At 52.0% G+C, this 17095-nt stretch overlaps 1 protein-coding gene and 1 non-coding gene across 7 annotated transcripts in view; both read right to left on the bottom strand.

The window, feature by feature from the left end:
• LOC119966976 (dynein heavy chain 8, axonemal-like) overlaps window positions 1-17095 on the bottom strand; it is a 1648910-nt gene that overhangs the window by 1013717 nt on the left and 618098 nt on the right. For all 6 annotated transcript variants that reach the window (XM_038798944.1, XM_038798946.1, XM_038798947.1 and 3 more), the window contains one exon: window positions 8208-8349. In XM_038798944.1, coding sequence (XP_038654872.1) covers window positions 8208-8349 — 142 coding nt within the window. The remainder of the gene's footprint in view (window positions 1-8207; window positions 8350-17095) is intronic.
• trnal-aag lies at window positions 8795-8876 on the bottom strand. The gene has a single exon. It is a non-coding gene; the product is annotated as a tRNA-Leu (tRNA).

The following is a 17095-nucleotide window of genomic DNA, read 5'->3' as shown; positions in this document are numbered from 1 at the left end:
GGACGAGGAGGAGGAGCATGAGGAGAGGGTGGAGGACGTTGTGGCGCCACAGCGACGGAAACGCCCGAGGAGGCCCCGTGTGTAGAGGCCCCATTCATCGTTCCAGGACCTCACGGACGGGGAATGCAGGAGGGGACGCCGGATGAGCCGTGAAACCGTGGCACACATCTGAGACCTGCTGGCACACCTGGCACCACGTGGCACTGGGGGAGGCCACCCTCTCCCCGTGTCTGTCAAGGTTACTGTGGCCGTCAACTTTTATGCCACGGGGTCATTCCAGGCACCGAGTGGAGACCTGTCCGGTTTCTCACAGGCATCGCAGCACCGGTGCATCCGAGCAGTGACAGACGCCCTATATGCCATTGCGGACCGCTACATCCGGATCCCTGTGAACCGGGCAAGCCAGGATGCCCCGGGCCGTGGGCTTCTCTGCCATGGCCGGTTTTCCCATGGTCCAGGGGGCGATCTATGGGATGCACGTCGCCGTGCGGCCACCTGCAGACAACAGGACTGTGTTCACCAACAGGAAGGGGACGTATTCTATGAACATCCAGCTGGTCTGCGACCACCGCATGATTATCCTGAACGTCTGCGCCCGGTACCCGGGAAGTGTTCTCGATTCATACGTGTTGTCGCTGCCTGGGTCACTCACTAGGGGGCATAAGAATCGGCGAGTATGGCCACATACCGCACACCATGGAAACATCCGACCACCCTCACCCCCCCCTCACCCACCCAGCACCAAAACCCTAATGCCCCCCCCCAACCACCCGCACCCCACCCGAATGCACACCACCCCTCCATTGCACATCCATCACACTGCAGCGCACAGTCCCATCCTCTGCTCGGGGGGATGGAGATGGCGGGCCAGGTGGAGGGGGGGCACACTCACCTGGGGCCAACGTCAGACCCCCCCCTCACACACACACACTGGCGCTCAACGTACATGACACCCCCGCACGCTTCGGACAGAACACAAAGGCAGGTTCTGTAGGTGTCAAAGTGATTTTAATTATAAACTGTCTATACATGTGCCCTAGCCCCTAAAACTCGTCTGTGCCCTTCACCCGTGTCAACGTACTCAGTGCCTAATTGTTTGGCCTTACGGGCCCTTTGACTATGTCTAGGTGGTTCCCCAGACGGTACAGCTGGACTGGAGGTGGACTCCTGTGATTCCTGCCCTGTGACTCGGGATTCCTTTGGCGGACGTTTCCTGGGGCGACCTGGCCTAGATGGGCATGGCTGCAGCTCGGGCGACTGGGATGGCGAGTTGCCCGCTGCCCACCAGATGCACCTGGGACGGAAGGGGGGTGGGGGGGAGTCCGAAGTGCCGCGGTGTTCCAGAACCTCCCCTACAGGGGGACCCAGGACGGACCCCAGCACCTCCTCCTCCCTCAGGGTGCCCGATGGCCCCCGGGCCTCTACATGGGTCGGCGGTGCGAACGGACCGGCCATCCGACGCCCCCCCGACACCTGGCGCTGCCAGTCCTGGAGGCCCGTGCTGGTATCGACAAGGATCTGCAGGTTTGCAGCCATGGAGCTCAGGGGGTTGGCCATCCCTGTCTGTGACTGGGCAACACCGGCTAGCACATGGGCAATGGCGCCGATGCCCTCAGCCGTGGCCTGCTGAGACTGGGCCATGGCCTGCAGAGACTGCGCCATAGCCTGCTGAGATTGCACCATGACCTGCTGAGACAGGGCCACAGTGTTGAGCATTTCTGCCATCTGCCGCTGGCTCATGGCTTCCTGTGAGAGGGAAGCCATGTCCTGGACCACGGACGCCGCCTGCACGGAAAGCCCCAGGCCTTGCATACTGCTCCCCATGTCTGACACCGTCGCACCCATTGCCTCCACCGTGGACGCCACCCGTGCGGTTTCGGCCTGGGTGGCACGCATGACCGGCATGACTCCCAGCTCCTGGACACGGGTGGACTCCTCCACCTGCATCTGCAGCCGCCGCAAACCAGCCATCATCTTCTCCCTTTGTCCCAGGTTAGGTGGCTGCATCGGGTGGGTGTGGTAACTCCAGGAACCCGGGTCCCGTCTGGGCGGCAGATGTTTGCCTGGGCCAGGATGCCCTCCGACCTCCCGGCCCCTCTGCTGCTCCTACCTCCACCTGCTGTACCGGTATGGCTGTGTTGTGCGCGCCAGTGAGTGTACCAGAAGCCTCATCACTAAAGTGCGCAACCGAGGTGAGTGTCTCTGCAATGGTGGAGGGTGTTGGAGATAGCAGTGGCGTTATTTTGTGCGCATTGGCGGACTCCGACTCCATGGTCCCCTGTGGTGGTGCCTCGTCTCCACCCGTCCGCTCTGTGTCACTGTCTTGTCCCGTCTCATGGGTGGCAGTGTCCAGGGTACGAGTGTCCTGGTTTGGGCTGTCCTCGATAATGCTGTCCTGGGTAGGGCTGTTCTGGGTAGTGGTGTCCTGGATAGGGCTGTCCTGGACAGGGCTCTCCTGGATAGTGGTGTCCTGGCTCGACTGCGACGGGGGCATCTGGCTGCTCCCCTCGTCAATGTGTCTCAGACGGGGCTGCGCGGCGGACAGCCATGTTTGATGTTCTTCCAGGGGGGGGGGAGACTGTCTTTTGTGCTGTGATGCGAATGACGTCACGCCGCTGCTAGCCCATTCGGGCCCGGAGAATACGCGATGTTTGGGGGAGCCCGAAGCCGGTGTCATCCGCGCTGTTTTTGGCACCGGGTCCTGGCCATCGCGCCGATCACTGGTGAATTTCGCCCATGAAGGAGAAAGAAATTGAAGGAGATGCTGATTGGTTAAATGAAGTAGTGTGAGAGGAAGCCCATGTGGGAGGAGGCTCATGTGGGGAGTGGCACATGTGGGAGGAGGCTCAAGTGGGAGGAGGCTCAAGTGGGAGGAAGCTCATGTGGGAGGAGGCTCATGTGGGAGGCGGCTCATGTGGGAAGAGGCCCATGTGGGAGGAGGTTCATGTGGGAGGAGGTTCATGTGGGTGGAGGTTCATGTGGGAGGGGGCTTGTGTGGGAGGGGGCTTGTGTGGGAGGAGGCTCATGTGGAACAGAAACACTGGCATGGACCTGGTGGCCAAATGGGCTCTTTCTATGCAATAGATTCTGCATGATTCTACTCGAGTCCTTCTTAAAATATTAAGTTCCCATTGAAATTTGAGAGCTACAAAGGCTGGCCAACCTCCAATTCTTGGCATATTCTTCAAAGTATTGACTTTAACTGAAAGAACGAATATATTATTTGTCCTTGGTGGCCAGGGAGTATTCCATCGTTAAACCTTGTTTAAGCGCTGTATACATACATTTCGAGGAAAGCGAGGTGGAGGAAATTCCTAGTTAGCCATAAGTATTGGAATACTTGACATTCCCCTTGGATGATAGCACAGAGGGGCATTTAGTGTTGGGCCCACTTTGTGCCATTGGCAAGGTGAATTTCACCCCCAACTCTGATCAACTAGTTTGAACAGTGAATGATTGGCAGTGTGGAACAGTGAAAACACATCACCAAGTCCTACTCCGTTGCAGACATGAAATTGAATCTGCCCACCATGGTATATACGAATAAATCTGTCTCTCTTCAGTCAACACCTATATTTAATCTGTCTTTATTCTGATATTCAGTGGTTAGCACAGTTGCTTCGCTGCGCCAGGGTCCTAGGTTCGATTCCCGGCTGGGGTCACTTTCTGTGCGGAGTCTGCACGTCCTCCCAGTACCCGCGTGGGTTTCCTCCGGGTGCTCCGTTTTCCTCCCACAAATCCTGAAAGATGTGGGGCGGGATTCTCCGTTGCCCGATGCCAATATCATAATCGATGATCGGATGGAGAGTCCCTGTTCATGATCGAATCGGGGGCGGCACCTGTTTTTGGATGCTCCGCCCCGTCCAAAATGACATAATCGAGGAGTACGCCGTTGGGACTGCCTCAGCACATTACCTGAAGGCCCTCTCCCGATGCTCCGTCCCCGATGGGCTGAGAGCCTGACGTGGCGGGACATGTGTGCTCTCAGTTTTTGTGAACCCGTCGGGGGAAGGGGAGGGGGCATGCTGCTTGCAGGTGGGTCTTCCGGTGGGTATGGTGAGTGGGTTCCAGGGGGCCACTATCTGGATGGGTCCACGCGCAGCCGGCGCCATGTTGTACAGTGTGACCACTGCTGGTCCTCATGTGTGCATGCGCGGCCACGGCCCCTGGCATTCTCCAGCTGTTTATATCAGGAAAGCCGTGCGTTTTACGTGGTGCGGCTGCTAGCCCCTCGCCGGTCGCAGCAGCGGTACTGAGGCCTCGCTGATTATTTTGTCATAAAACAAGACACTTCCTCCTGACATAGCCTCAAAATCAGACAATCCAGCCCGTGATGTTAGATGAATTTAACAGTCTGAATTCTCCCTCTGTGTACACGAACAGGCACCAGAATGTGGCGACTAGGGAATTTTCACAGTAAGTTCATTGCAGTGCTAATGTAAACCTACTTGTGACAATAAAGATTATTATTAATATCATTTTGTGCTACTTCCTATCGATAAGAGTCAGAGGGTATGCTGCTCGACAACAACCAATGCCCATTAACAAAGTCAGACGGAGGAGTGCGACTGGGGTAGTGTGACCAAGGGAGGCTGTGACTAGGAGAATAGAATAAGAATGTACAATGGGCAGATATTACACAAAGCAATTGACATTTCCAGGAAATGCAAGATTTTTGACATGTATGAATATTTCCTTTTTATCCTTAATGGTGCGGATTTATCCGGGATATAGTTCCCAGATACTGCTAGGTCTCTGGTGTGACTGGATAATCTGCATAACCTTCTTTGCCGATGGTTCTTTTCCAATGTGTATTTTTATCATGTACAATTAGTGATCGAAAACACAATCAACATCATAGAATGTGAAAGACACAACAGTGAGGGGCAGTGCACTGAGGGGCAGCCTGCTGTGGCACCCTGCAGTACAGGACACCACACAGTACTGTAGGGCGCTGGCTCTGGGGCATTGTAGTGGCCAGGTAATAAATAGATTCCAAAGACAAGTTCCAGATACAATTTTCAACATTTATGTATTTATCAGACCCTTTGAGAAATATGTTTCTCTTTGTCTTTGCTGTGTACAAATACACAGTACACTTATAATGAGGCCATTCATCTTGAGTGGGACTAAACAATGTTGTTCTTTCCTTGGTGGAAGTGCATCATAGGCAAGCCTAGTCTCATGTCACTCTATTGAATCCATAGAATACCTACAATGCAGAAGGAGGCCCATTGAGTCTGCACCGACTCTCTGAAAGAGCACCCTACCTAAGCCCACTCACTACTTACTATCTTGGTGAGGGACACTTGATAGTGGGCAAGAGAAACATTGCTCCTGTCACAGCCTCAGGACGTCCCAACGCGTTTAAAGCCAGATCTGTGGAGATTTTTGGGACATTCATGAGCTAATTGAGCGCACAGCAAGATTCCATAAACAGCAATATAATAATGGCCACCTAATCTGTTTTGGTGATATTGATTGAGGGATGATATATTGGTCAGGACACCGGGGAGAAGTCACCTTCTTTTCTTCAAAGTACATGTAGAGCTGTGGGATCTTTTGACCTCTATCTGGGGACAAACAATGCAAAACAGCCTGTGTGCATTGCTCACCAGATAGTGCCCCAGGAGCCTCTTCACTAACATGCCTAACTGAGGTGAGTGTCTCTGAGGTGGTGGAGGGTGCTTGTGACAGCAGTGCCAAGACATCAGTGTTGTTCCTGGACATGTGCTCCAGGGTGTCTCGGGGCGGGGGCCTCACGGTAGCATGGTGGTTAGCATCAATGCTTCACAGCTCCAGGGTCCCAGGTTCGATTCCTGGCTGGGTCACTGTCTGTGTGGAGTCTGCACGTCCTCCCTGTGTGTGCGTGGGTTTCCTCCGGGTGCTCCGGTTTCCTCCCACAGTCCAAAGATGTGCGGGTTAGGTGGATTGGCCATGCTAAATTGCCCGTAGTGTAAGGTTAATGGGGGGATTGTTGGGTTACGGGTATATGGGTTACGTGGGTTTAAGTAGGGTGATCATTGCTCGGCACAACATCGAGGGCCGAAGGGCCTGTTCTGTGCTGTACTGTTCTATGTTCTATGTTGCGGTTGGCGGCCTGGGTCAACAGCAGGTCCAGCCTCAATGCCAGTTGAGTCTCAGAGTTGAGACAGGGGGCAGGGGTACACAGAAGGACCTGCCTCACCCCTGGAATACCCTCCAAGACAAAAGTCAAGATGCATGCTTAGACTTCAGGTGGGGGTGGGGGGAGGGGTGGGGGGGGGGTGCCACACGTGCCATAGGGTCATCGCCATTCATTGCAGGCTCCCATGGTTCTCCAATGCCAATGTCCGCCTCGGTAACTGACTGTTCTCTGACCCCACCAACCAGATCCAATGCCCTCTGCTCTGCGATGGTGAGGCGACGCAGGTCCGGCAGGCTCATCCGGTCTTCTCCTGCTCCCTGCGGTTGTGGGTTGCTTTCTCCTGGGGGGTACTGATAATACGGTGTGAGGCACTCAGACATGGGCAGCTGATGGCCTGTGTATACAATGCACCTAGCCATGGCAGGCAGAATGGGTATTGGCGTGTGGTACAGGATTGTGTCTGCATGGACTGCTGGCGGGTGGGGTTCGATTGCTCTTGGGGAAGGGGGGTGGGGGGCTGCCAAATGCGCGGTGGTATTGGTGACCCACCCTGGCTGATCTGGATGGGTTGCCCATCGCTGCCTATCGGTCTGCCTGGTGGGTGTCGCTTGGGGGGAGGGAGGTAATGGGTGTGGGACTGCGGTTGGTGCCAGGGGCACGAAGCTGGTGACTCATCCTGGCTGCCCTGAGGAGGTTGTGCAGCATTTTCCAGCACTGCTGTCCGGTCCTGAAGCTGGGGTCCACGGCGCTCACGGACTCTGCCACCTGCGACCAGGACCGGTTGAGGTCCCCAGATGGCAGCCTCCTTCCCACCCTGGGGAACAGGATGTTCTTCATCCCCTGCAGGGTATCAGCGAACCTCGGGGCCGCTCTTCGGTGTGACATTCTCTTGATTGGCATGAGAGTGTGTGGGGAGTGGAGTGCTTATGTGTGGCTGCAGCTTGTCAGGCTCTCAACTGCCAAACGTGACCCAGGCATTTGTTGGAACTGCACGTAGCACCAGTGCTAGCCCATTAAGACATCCTGGGACCGGCGTCGCTTTAGGTGCTGTGGAACTCACACGATTCAGTCCCGACGTCAGCATTAGTCTCAGAAACTGAGAATTATGACCACTGTTTTTATTGGATAGAGAATCTAAAAGACGAGGACACAGGCTCAAGATGAATAGATGGAGATGAGAAGAAATAACTTCACTCAAAATGTGTGATCTTTGGAATTCTCTATTCCAGAATGAATAATTTTAAGGTTGGGACACAGATTTTCTGGTCTCTCAGGGAATCAAGGGATATGGGGAGCAGGTGAGAAAATGGAGATGAAGCTCTACATCAGCCAGGATAATACTGAATGGGGCAACTCCTAATGGGCTCAATGAGCCGACTGGTCTACTTGTTCTGTTATTTGTTGTGTTCTTGCGTCTACTTGAAATGAAATAAAAATCACTTATTGTCACAAGTAGGCTTCAATAAAGTTACTGTGAAAAGCCCCTAGTCGCCATATTCCGCCGCCTATTCAGGGAATTGAACCGTGCTGCTGGCCTGCCTTGGTCTGCTTTAAAAGCCAATGATTTAGCCCAGTGTGCTAAACCAGCCCCAACTTCAGGGTTGTCCTTGAGCAATTGCTAATTCACAGAAAATATCTTCTGAATACTCCAGGGAAAGCCAAATGCCAAAATAACTTAATCCATGATTGGATTCTATGAATTACCAGTCCCCGAGAACATACCCCCTTCACATCCTTTTTGTTCTGATGCTAGCAAACAATATTTTAAATTCAGTCTAAGTTTTTTTATTCACTAACTGTGGTTTTCTTCAAAGCATCCAATCTGGTAAAACTCTCCCAGTTCCTGTGACTTTATTCCAAATGAATTAAAGGCTTTTATTTATATGCCTATCAAGACCTCAGATGTTGTAAAATGCTTTGTAGCCAATTAAGTGCCAAAAAGGTGTTATGGGAAACATAGTAGCTAATTTTCATAATATAATAATAATTGTCACCACCTCAGTTTGCAATACTTTGAAAACTTGGATAGCTTTGGAATGTTGTTAATTATCAATGTCTTCAAACCAGCAAGTTCACTTACCTGGTTCAGAAACAGATTTTGCAGCTTCACTAATGAATGCCATGTCAGAGATTCCTACAAATATTTTTACTAATTGATCCACAGTTGTTTCAATGTATCTGCTTTTTGGAGATAAAGATTCTGCCCACTCTTCACAGCAAGTCTGTAGAGCACATAAGCACACTTTGTGTAAACCGAATATAATTGAAAAACTAAGACCCATCTGCACAGTCAGCAATATATTGTCAATCCTTAAAGCTTGGTCCTATAAGGCTAGGAATTGTCAGATATTAATGAATAAACATCCTTTCGCGTCAATGAAAAAGGTTCACTGGCTGTAAAGCTGTGAATGTTATTTTTATATTAATTGTGTTTTATTGTATGCAGGTAAAAGGGTTCACTGAATTGAGACGGCATGGGGAATTTTCTTATGTGTGAAGGTTAGACAGGCTTAGTCTGTCTCTATTGGAGTGTAGATGATTGAGAGATGATCTTATTGAAGTATTCAATATATTGATAGGACTTGGCAATGTGGGAACTGAGAGAATGTTTCCCCTTGTGGGAGAGACCAAAAGTAGGGAACAGTGTTCAAAACGTGAAATCTCATCTGGCAGCGGTAGGATTCGAACACACACCTCCAAAGAGACTGGAGCCTTAATCCAGCGCCTTAGACCGCTCGGCCACGCTACCATATTAACAGTGTTCAAAAATAAGGAATTTCCCATTTAATCATAGAATTTACTTCTACCCTATCCATGTAACCCAGCAACTCTACCTAATCTCAGGGCAATCTTTGCATGGCCAACGCACCGAACCTGCACATCTTTGGACTGTGGGAGGAAACAGGAGCACCCGGAGGAAACCCAAGCAGACACAGGGAGAACGTGCAAACTCCGCACAGACAGTGACCCAAGCCAGGAATCGAACCTGGGACCCTGGAGCTGTGAAGCCACTGTGCTAACCACTGTGCTACCGTGCCGCCCTGATTGAGATGGAGATGAGAAGAATTTTTTTCTCTCAGAGTTTTATGAAACTTTGGAACAGTCTTCTGGGGCTGGTTTAGCACAGGGTTAAATCGCTGGCTTTGAAAGCAGACCAAGGCAGGCCAGCAGCACGGTTCAATTCCCGTAACAGCCTCCCCGAATAGGCACCGGAATGAGGCAACTCGGGGCTTTTCACAGTAGCTTCATTTAAAGCCTACTTGTGACAATAAGCGATTTTCATTATCATTCATTTTCATTTTCCACAGTGGAGTGGAAGTAGAGTTAATGAAATTTTTTGAAGCAGAGGTAGATGAATTATTGATGAACAAAGGAATCAAAACTTATTTAAGTAGATGGAATCTAGTCGCCAAATTCCAGTGCCTGTTCAGGGATGCTAGTACGGGAATTGAACCCGCGCTGCTGGCTGTGTTTTGCATTACAAACCAACGATTTAGCCCACTGTGCTAAACCAACCACATTCTCACTTGCTCCCCATATCCCTTGAATGTGGAGTTGAAGTCACAGTCAGATCCACCATAATTTTATTGAACGACAGAGCAGGCTTGAGGGGCAAGAAAAGTCTACTGCTGCTCTTAAATTTTTCAAAATTAATATTTATGGATTGTTGGCTTCACTGGATAGACTAGCATTCGGTTCCCATCCCTAATTGGTTTTAGTTTCGACAGGTACCATGGTCGGCGCAGGCTTGGAGGGTCGAAGGGTCTGTTCCTGTGCTGCATTGTTTTTTGTTCTAAACCTTTGAGCCCAGGCGGCACAATACATCCATTTCAATGTGGACCGAGCTCACCAGGCTGCCTGGGCAGCGGGTTCGCCGCCACCGCCAGAATGCCCCAGGCCCAGGCGGTAATCAGCGGGATGCATGTCCCCCTATGAGAGCCTGCAGGTGATAGAATTTACCCTGCAGTTTGAGAGGGAGAAGCTGGAATTAGATGTAACGGTATTACAATTAAATGGCTCGGCACAACAGTGAGGGCCGAAGGGCCTGTTCTGTGCTGTACTGTTCTATGTTCTATGTTCTAAGGTTAACTATAAAGACATGAGGGGGGAGCTGGCCAGAGTTGATTGGAAAAGGAGCCTCGCGGGGAAGACAGTGGAACAGCAACGGCAGGAGTTTTTGGGAGTTATTCGGGAGACACAACAGAAATTCATCCCAAGGAGGAGGAAACATGTTTAGGGGAGGACAACGCATCCATGGCTGACGAGGGAAGTCAAGGGCAGCATAAAAGCATAAGAAAAAGCATAAAAAGTAGGGAGGTTTAGTGGGAAATTTAGAGGTTTAGTGGGAGGTTTAGAGGATTTGGAAGCCTCTAAAAGCGAGTGGAGGACAACTAAAAAAGCAATAAGAACGGAGAAAATGAAATATGAGTGCAAGCTAGTTAGTAATATAAAGGAAGATAGAAGACTTTTTTTCAATATATAAAAGGTAAGAGGGAGGCAAAAATAGACATTGAACTACTGCAAAATGAGGCTGGAGAAGTGATAATAGGAAACAAAGAAATGGCAGAGGAAGTGAATAGTAACTGTGCATCAGTCTTCATGGTGGAAGACACCAGTGGGATGCCAGAGCTCCAGGAGAATCAGGGGCAGAGGTGAGTGCAGTGGCCATCAATGAGGAGAAGATTCTGGGGAAACTGAAAGGTCTGAAGGTGGATAAATCACCTGGACGGGATGAACTACACCATAGATTTCTAAAAGAGCTAACTGAGGAAATTGTGGAGCCATTGGTGATGATCTTTCAGGCATCATTGGAGGCAGGAAGGGCTCAAGAGGACTGGAAAGTGGCTAATGTAACACTGCTGTTTAAGAAGCAAGGGAGGCAGAAAATGGGAAATTATAGGCCGGTTAGCCCGACTTCGGTCATTGGTAAGTTTTTAGAGTCCATTATTAAAGGTGAGATTGCGGGCATGATAAAATAGGACTGAGTCAGCACGGCTTCGTCAAGGGGAGGTCATGTCTGACAAATCTGTTAGAGTTCTTTGAGGAAGTAACAAGGAAGTTAGATAAAGAAGAACCAGTGGACGTGATTTACTTAGATTTCCAGACGGCCTTTGACAAGGTGCCGCATAAGAGACTATTAAATAAGTTAAGAGCCCATGGTGTTAAGGGCGAGATCATAGCATGGATAGAGGATTGGCTGACTGACAGAAGACAGAGAGAAGGGATAAAGGGGTCTTTTTCAGGATGGCAGACTGTGACTAGTGGTGTGCTTCAGGAGTCGGTGCTGGGATTACAACTTTTCACAATATACATAAATGATCTGGAAGAAGGAACTGAAGGCATGATTGCTAAGTTTGCAGATGATACAAAGATCTGTAGAGGGGCAGGTAGTATTAAGGAAGCAGGGGGGCTGCAGAAGGACGTGGACAGGTTAGGAGAGTGGGCAAAAAACTGGCAGATGGAATACAATGTGGAAAAGTGTGAGGTTATGCACTTTGGAAGGAGGAATCGAGGCATAGACTATTTTCTAAATGGGGAGATGCTCAGGAAATCAGAAGCACAAAGGGACTTGGGAGTCCTTAATCATGATTCTCTTAAGGTTAACTTGTAGGTTCAGTCGGCAGTTTGGAAGGCAAATGCAATATCAGCATTAATGTCGAGAGGGCTAGAATACAAGACTTGGGATGTACTTCTGAGGCTGTATAAGGCTCTGTCTGGGTCCAACTCTATTTTGGATAATTGTGAGCAGTTTTGGTCCCCGTATCTAAGGAAGGATGTGCTAGCCTTCGAAAGGGTCCAGAGGAGGTTAACAAGAATGATCCCTGGAATGAAGAGCCTGTCATATGAGGAACGGTTGAGGACTCTTGGTCTGTACTTGTTGGAGTTTAGAACGATGAGGGGAATGTTATTGAAACTTACAAGATACTCCGAGGCCTGGATAGAGTGGACGTGAGGAAATGAACAGAAAGGCATAATGGGTAGTTAGGCCAAGTTAGGAGTAACATTTTACTGCAGTAGAATAAGGAGTTAGGTTAGGGGACTTTTAAACATCAACTGGGATTCAAGGCAGGAAGAAGGGGATGGGCAGTCACTAAGACCATTTCTTTGTTGCCAAGGATACTGGGAAAAGGGGCCTCAGGCCAGGTTGAGGAATGTGGGGAAAGCCTATGGGAGCTTTGCATTTGTACCGTTGCCTTATTTGGTCGTATGTATATGAAATTTGATGCAACTTGAATGTATCTGTACAGAAATGTTTTGTCCCTTTGTTCACTCTGGCTGTTGAAGAGGCAGGAGACTGGTGGTGTTCTGCTCTCCCAATAGAGTGAGTCACCCAGCTAGCTGGTTAAAATAAACAATAATTGATACCTGCAAATCCATCTCAAATTTTATTGAGCCCAGACTGGCAGCAAAAGAATCAGGATTGTCAGACGTGGAGAGGATATTTCCACTTGTAGGAAAAACTAGAATCGGAGGACACAATCTCAGACTAAACATACGGGGCCGGATTCTCCGACCCCCCGCCGGGCTGGTGAATCGCCGGGGGGGGGGGGGGGGGGGGGGGGCGGCGTGAATCCCGCCCCGATGCCGGCTGCTGGATTCTCCGAAGCCGTTTTTTTGGCGGGGTCGGGAATCGCGCCGCGCCAGTCGGGGGCCGATGGAGGCATCCCCCCCCCCCACGCCGATTCTCCAGACCGCTATGGGCATTTTCGCCGGGTCCTGCCAGCGTAAAATACACCAGGTCCGTACCGGCGGGACCTGGCTCTGCAGGCGGCCTGCAGAGTCCTCGGGGGGGGGGGGGGGGGGGGGGGGGGGTGAGGGGCACGCGCAGGGAGACCTGGCCGCACGCCTGCGGCCATGGATCACAGAGAATGACAGTCCCATCTCTGTCTGGGACTGCGCCACATCACTCATCAACTGTGCCACCACCTTCTGAGTCTGTTTCACATCAGCCAGTGACTGCGACATCTCGCCCTGGGACTGGGCCACCTTCCTCTGGGTCTGCGCCACATTGGCCAGCTGCTGGGCAATGCCACTGTCATTCTCAGCCATGGTCTGCTGTGACTGGGCCATGCTGAGGAGCGCCGCTGCGATGTCCAGGTGGCTCTGGCACATGGTTGCCTGTTAGATGGCAACCCTGTCCTGGGCCTCGGCCAGGGCCTGCACAGAATGCCACAGGCTTCGGACATGTTGATCCATAGCCACGAACGTCGTCCCCAAAGCCTCCACCGCAGACGCTACCCCTGCAGTGTTGGCCTGGGTGGCACTCATGGTCAGCACCGCATCCTGCTGCTGTGATTGGACTCCTCCAACTGCACCTGCAGGTACTGGATGCTCACCAACAACCCTCAAATAGTTCCTAACTCTGCGACTGCATCTCCACTATAAATGGGACTGTCTGTTCCAGAAGCCCGAGACCCGTCTGGACAGCAGCTAGTTCCTGGGATCAGCCTGCCCTCCGACTGTCCGCCCCCTCAGATGTTCCTACCTCCACCTGCTGTATTATAGAATCATAGAATTTACAGTGCAGAAGGAGGCCATTTAGCCCATCGAATCTGCACTGGCTCTTGGAAAGAGCACCCTACCCAACCCCACACCCCCACCCTATCCCCATAACCCAGTTACCCCACCCAACACTGAGGGAAATTTTGGACACTAAGGGCAATTTATCATGGACAATCCACCTAACCTGCACATCTTTGGACTGTGGGAGGAAACCGGAGCACCCGGAGGAAACCCACTCACACACGGGGAGGATGTGCAGACTCCGCACAGACAGTGACCCAAGCCGGGAATCAAACCTGGGACACTGGAGCTGTGAAGCAATTGTGCTGACCACTATGCTACCGTGTGCCAGGGTGGTGAGCGCCAGATAGTGTCCCAGGAGCCTCATGACTAATGTGCCCAACCGAGGCGAGTGTCTCTGGGACGGTAGGGTGTTGGAGACAGCTGTGACGGAAAATCACTGTCATCCTCCAACCCGAGCTCGGGTCGAGTCTTGGGTCGAAGGCTGCCGTCCAAGCTGCTCTCCTTGTCACTGCTCGGCTCACAGCGGGGGACTCCAGCTGTGGCACTGGCTGGGGCGGGGGATGCCAAATGGATCCGCCCTATCCCTAGCAAGTCCTGCAAGACGCATGAAGAGACACATGATTAGACCACAGGTCAAGGGATTGGAGGGGGGGGGGAGAGTGGGAATGGGTGAGTGGGTAGGGTTTGTGGTGTTGGCATGAGGGTCGTGTGGGGTTGAGGGTGGTGTAGGGTGAGGGTGGTGTGGGGGTGAGAATGGTGTTGGGGTGAGGCTGGTGTTGGGGGTTGACACACTTGTCATGGGGAAACGCAACTAAGTGGGATCTCACTTCCTAGAACGCAGCTGAGCTCCATCTCGGCGACCTCCCTTTCCTCCGGGCTGTCGATCAGGGCCCTCTGTTCAGCCATGGTGAGGGGCTGCAAGTCCAGCGCTCCACTCCTGTCTTTTCCTGCTCCTGGGAGGGTGAAAACACTGAAGATGACAGTGTTAGACAGTCCGACTCATGCACACCAGGGGATCGGTGGCTGGTGGCCTCAGTGGCTAGGGCATGCGGCCATGGTGACCGGTATGGGGACCGGCATGTGGACAGGGTGGAGCTTTGGTCGCCCTCCAGCTTGGATGTGTAAGGGTATGGGTGTGTCAGGCGGGGTTGGTGCCAGGGGCACAGTGCTGCCTACTCACCTTGGCCACCCAGGAGGTAGTGCAGTATTTTCTGCACTGCTGGCCGGTTTGGACTATGTTGCCCATGGCGCTGACCGCCTCTGCCACCTGCGCCCAGAAACAATGAACGATGGCGGCTGGTTGCCTCCTTCCCGGGCAGGGTCATGGCATCCAGGAGGGTCTCCAACTCTGCGTCTGCAAAATGTGAGGCTGCGCATCTTGCTGCCATCTTGTTGGCTGGGATGGTGTGTGGGGGGAGTGATGTGTGTCTACGCAGCTGCAGCTTGTCAGCCTCCTGAGTGTCAATCGTGAAACCGGTGAATCTGGCACCGTTTCTCATGAGAATTGATTGAGTTCCACGTGGCACCAGTGATAGCCCCTTAGCAGTAGCAGACAGAATCAGTCCAAGTGTGGCGCCAGTTTTGCTGTCGAGAAAGTCCATCGATTTCACATTGGCATCAACAATCAACAATCCTAAATTCTCCGATTTTGAGGATCCGTGGCGTTTTATGTGGGATCCTCTGACAGGTGAGGGGCTAGCAGCCATGCCATGCAAAACGCCCGGCCTCCACGAAATACACGGTGGGAGAATTGCCGGGTCCGTAGCCATCCATGCGCACGGCGATGACTTGCAGCAGTCGCGCCGTACAACAAGGCACAGGCCGTGCGTCGCGCTGACCTATTAGATAGTGTCCCCCTGGACATCCCTTCCTCACCCCCACACTACGCCCCACCAGACCCCCAGCCCTCGCCGAAACCCCCGGCTTTCACCCGCCATAATCCGCAGCTGCCATGATGGGTTCCCGCATGACTTTGATCACACGTTCCCCCACGCCGTGGGGGGCAGAACATTGGGAAAGGGCCTTCAAGTGACACCCTGAGGCCATCCCAACGGCGTTTAGCGCGCGCCGCAATGTTGCCGTTTTGAAGGGACAGAACATGTGCAACCCGCATCAAACAGGCGCCGCCGCTGATTCAGTTGCAAAAATAGATCCTTAGCCCAATCGTTGATTACGAAATCGCCATCGGGAAAGGGAGAATCACGCCCTTAGTTTCAGAAATGGAGAATCCTGCCAGACAACTTTGCGCTCAGTCATCTACTTTGTGAATAATTTTGAAAAATTTAAATTTACAAAAAAAGTTTGCCTGTTATAAATGTTTTTGGCTGAGGGACTTCCGGTGGAGACATGCAGTGGAAGTCGGTCATTGGGTAGCTCCGGCTCGAGGCTCTTGTTTTTGGAGTTTAATGCCTGGTTCCAGGGCAGTTTTTGAATAAGCTGGTGCAGGAAGGCATTAGGAAGGTGGGGAATGTCTCAGACCCAAAAAAAAGCCGCTGGAAAGAAGGGGCAAATGAAAGTTCACCGTGGAATGAACGGGTCAGTCTGGCAGTAGGAAAGATGTCGGAGGCTGGGTCGTTGGGTGGGACCGTGCCCTTCACAGTGGCGACTCTCACTGATATGATGGCTGAAGAATTTGAGAGGCAGTTTGCCAAGCACATGGAGGTGATGCGAAAGGAGATGATGGCTGCGATGAAGGAGTGGGTGGAAGAGGCGATGGCCCTGGTGAAGGCGGCGGTGTTGAACACATTGGCCTATGTACGGGAGCAAAGAGTGACGTTGAAGGGGGTGGAGGAATCTCTGTCGCAGCATAGTAACCAGTTCACCTCGATGGGTGAGGGGCTGTGGGGGGTGGGGGAGGCCAACAAAGGACTCGTGGAGGACCTGGAGAATAGGTCGAGGTGGCAGAATTTACGAATTGTGGGCTTGCCTGAGTTGGTGGAGAGCCGAGGCCGACTGAGTACTTCGTGAAGGTGTTGGCGAAGTTGTTGGAGGAGGGGAAAGAACCCTCCTTGTACGTGCTAGAAAGGGCTCAACGGTCGCTCAGGCCAAGCCGAAGGCAAATGAACTGCAAAGGAAGCTCATCATTTGTTTGCACAAGTTTCATGTTAAGGAGAAGGTCCTGAGTTGGGCGAAGCAAAGGCGTGAGGTGAAGTGGGAAGGAATTCTTATTCGAATATACCAGGATTGAATTCTGGAACTGCTGAGAAGGCGGGCAGCCTTCGGTCAGGCAGAGGCGGCACTCTGTAGCAACGCTGTGATGTTTGGCGTGGTCTACCCGGCAATGCGTGAGATGCAACTTGAGGGACTTCTACTTTGAGACGGTGGAGGCGGCGGAGGCATTTGTGAAGGCTGAAGGGTTGAAATGAGAAGTGGGACTGGGGTTTGGCTTTGAACTGAAGGGAGGGGGTTAAATGTTGGGTACAGCCTTTATCTCCCATTTCA

The sequence above is a fragment of the Scyliorhinus canicula genome, chromosome 6 (assembly GCF_902713615.1).
Source record: "Scyliorhinus canicula chromosome 6, sScyCan1.1, whole genome shotgun sequence".
NCBI lineage: Eukaryota > Metazoa > Chordata > Chondrichthyes > Carcharhiniformes > Scyliorhinidae > Scyliorhinus > Scyliorhinus canicula.
Note: the sequence above shows the minus strand (reverse complement) of the source record. Positions and strands in the feature narration are given on the sequence as shown.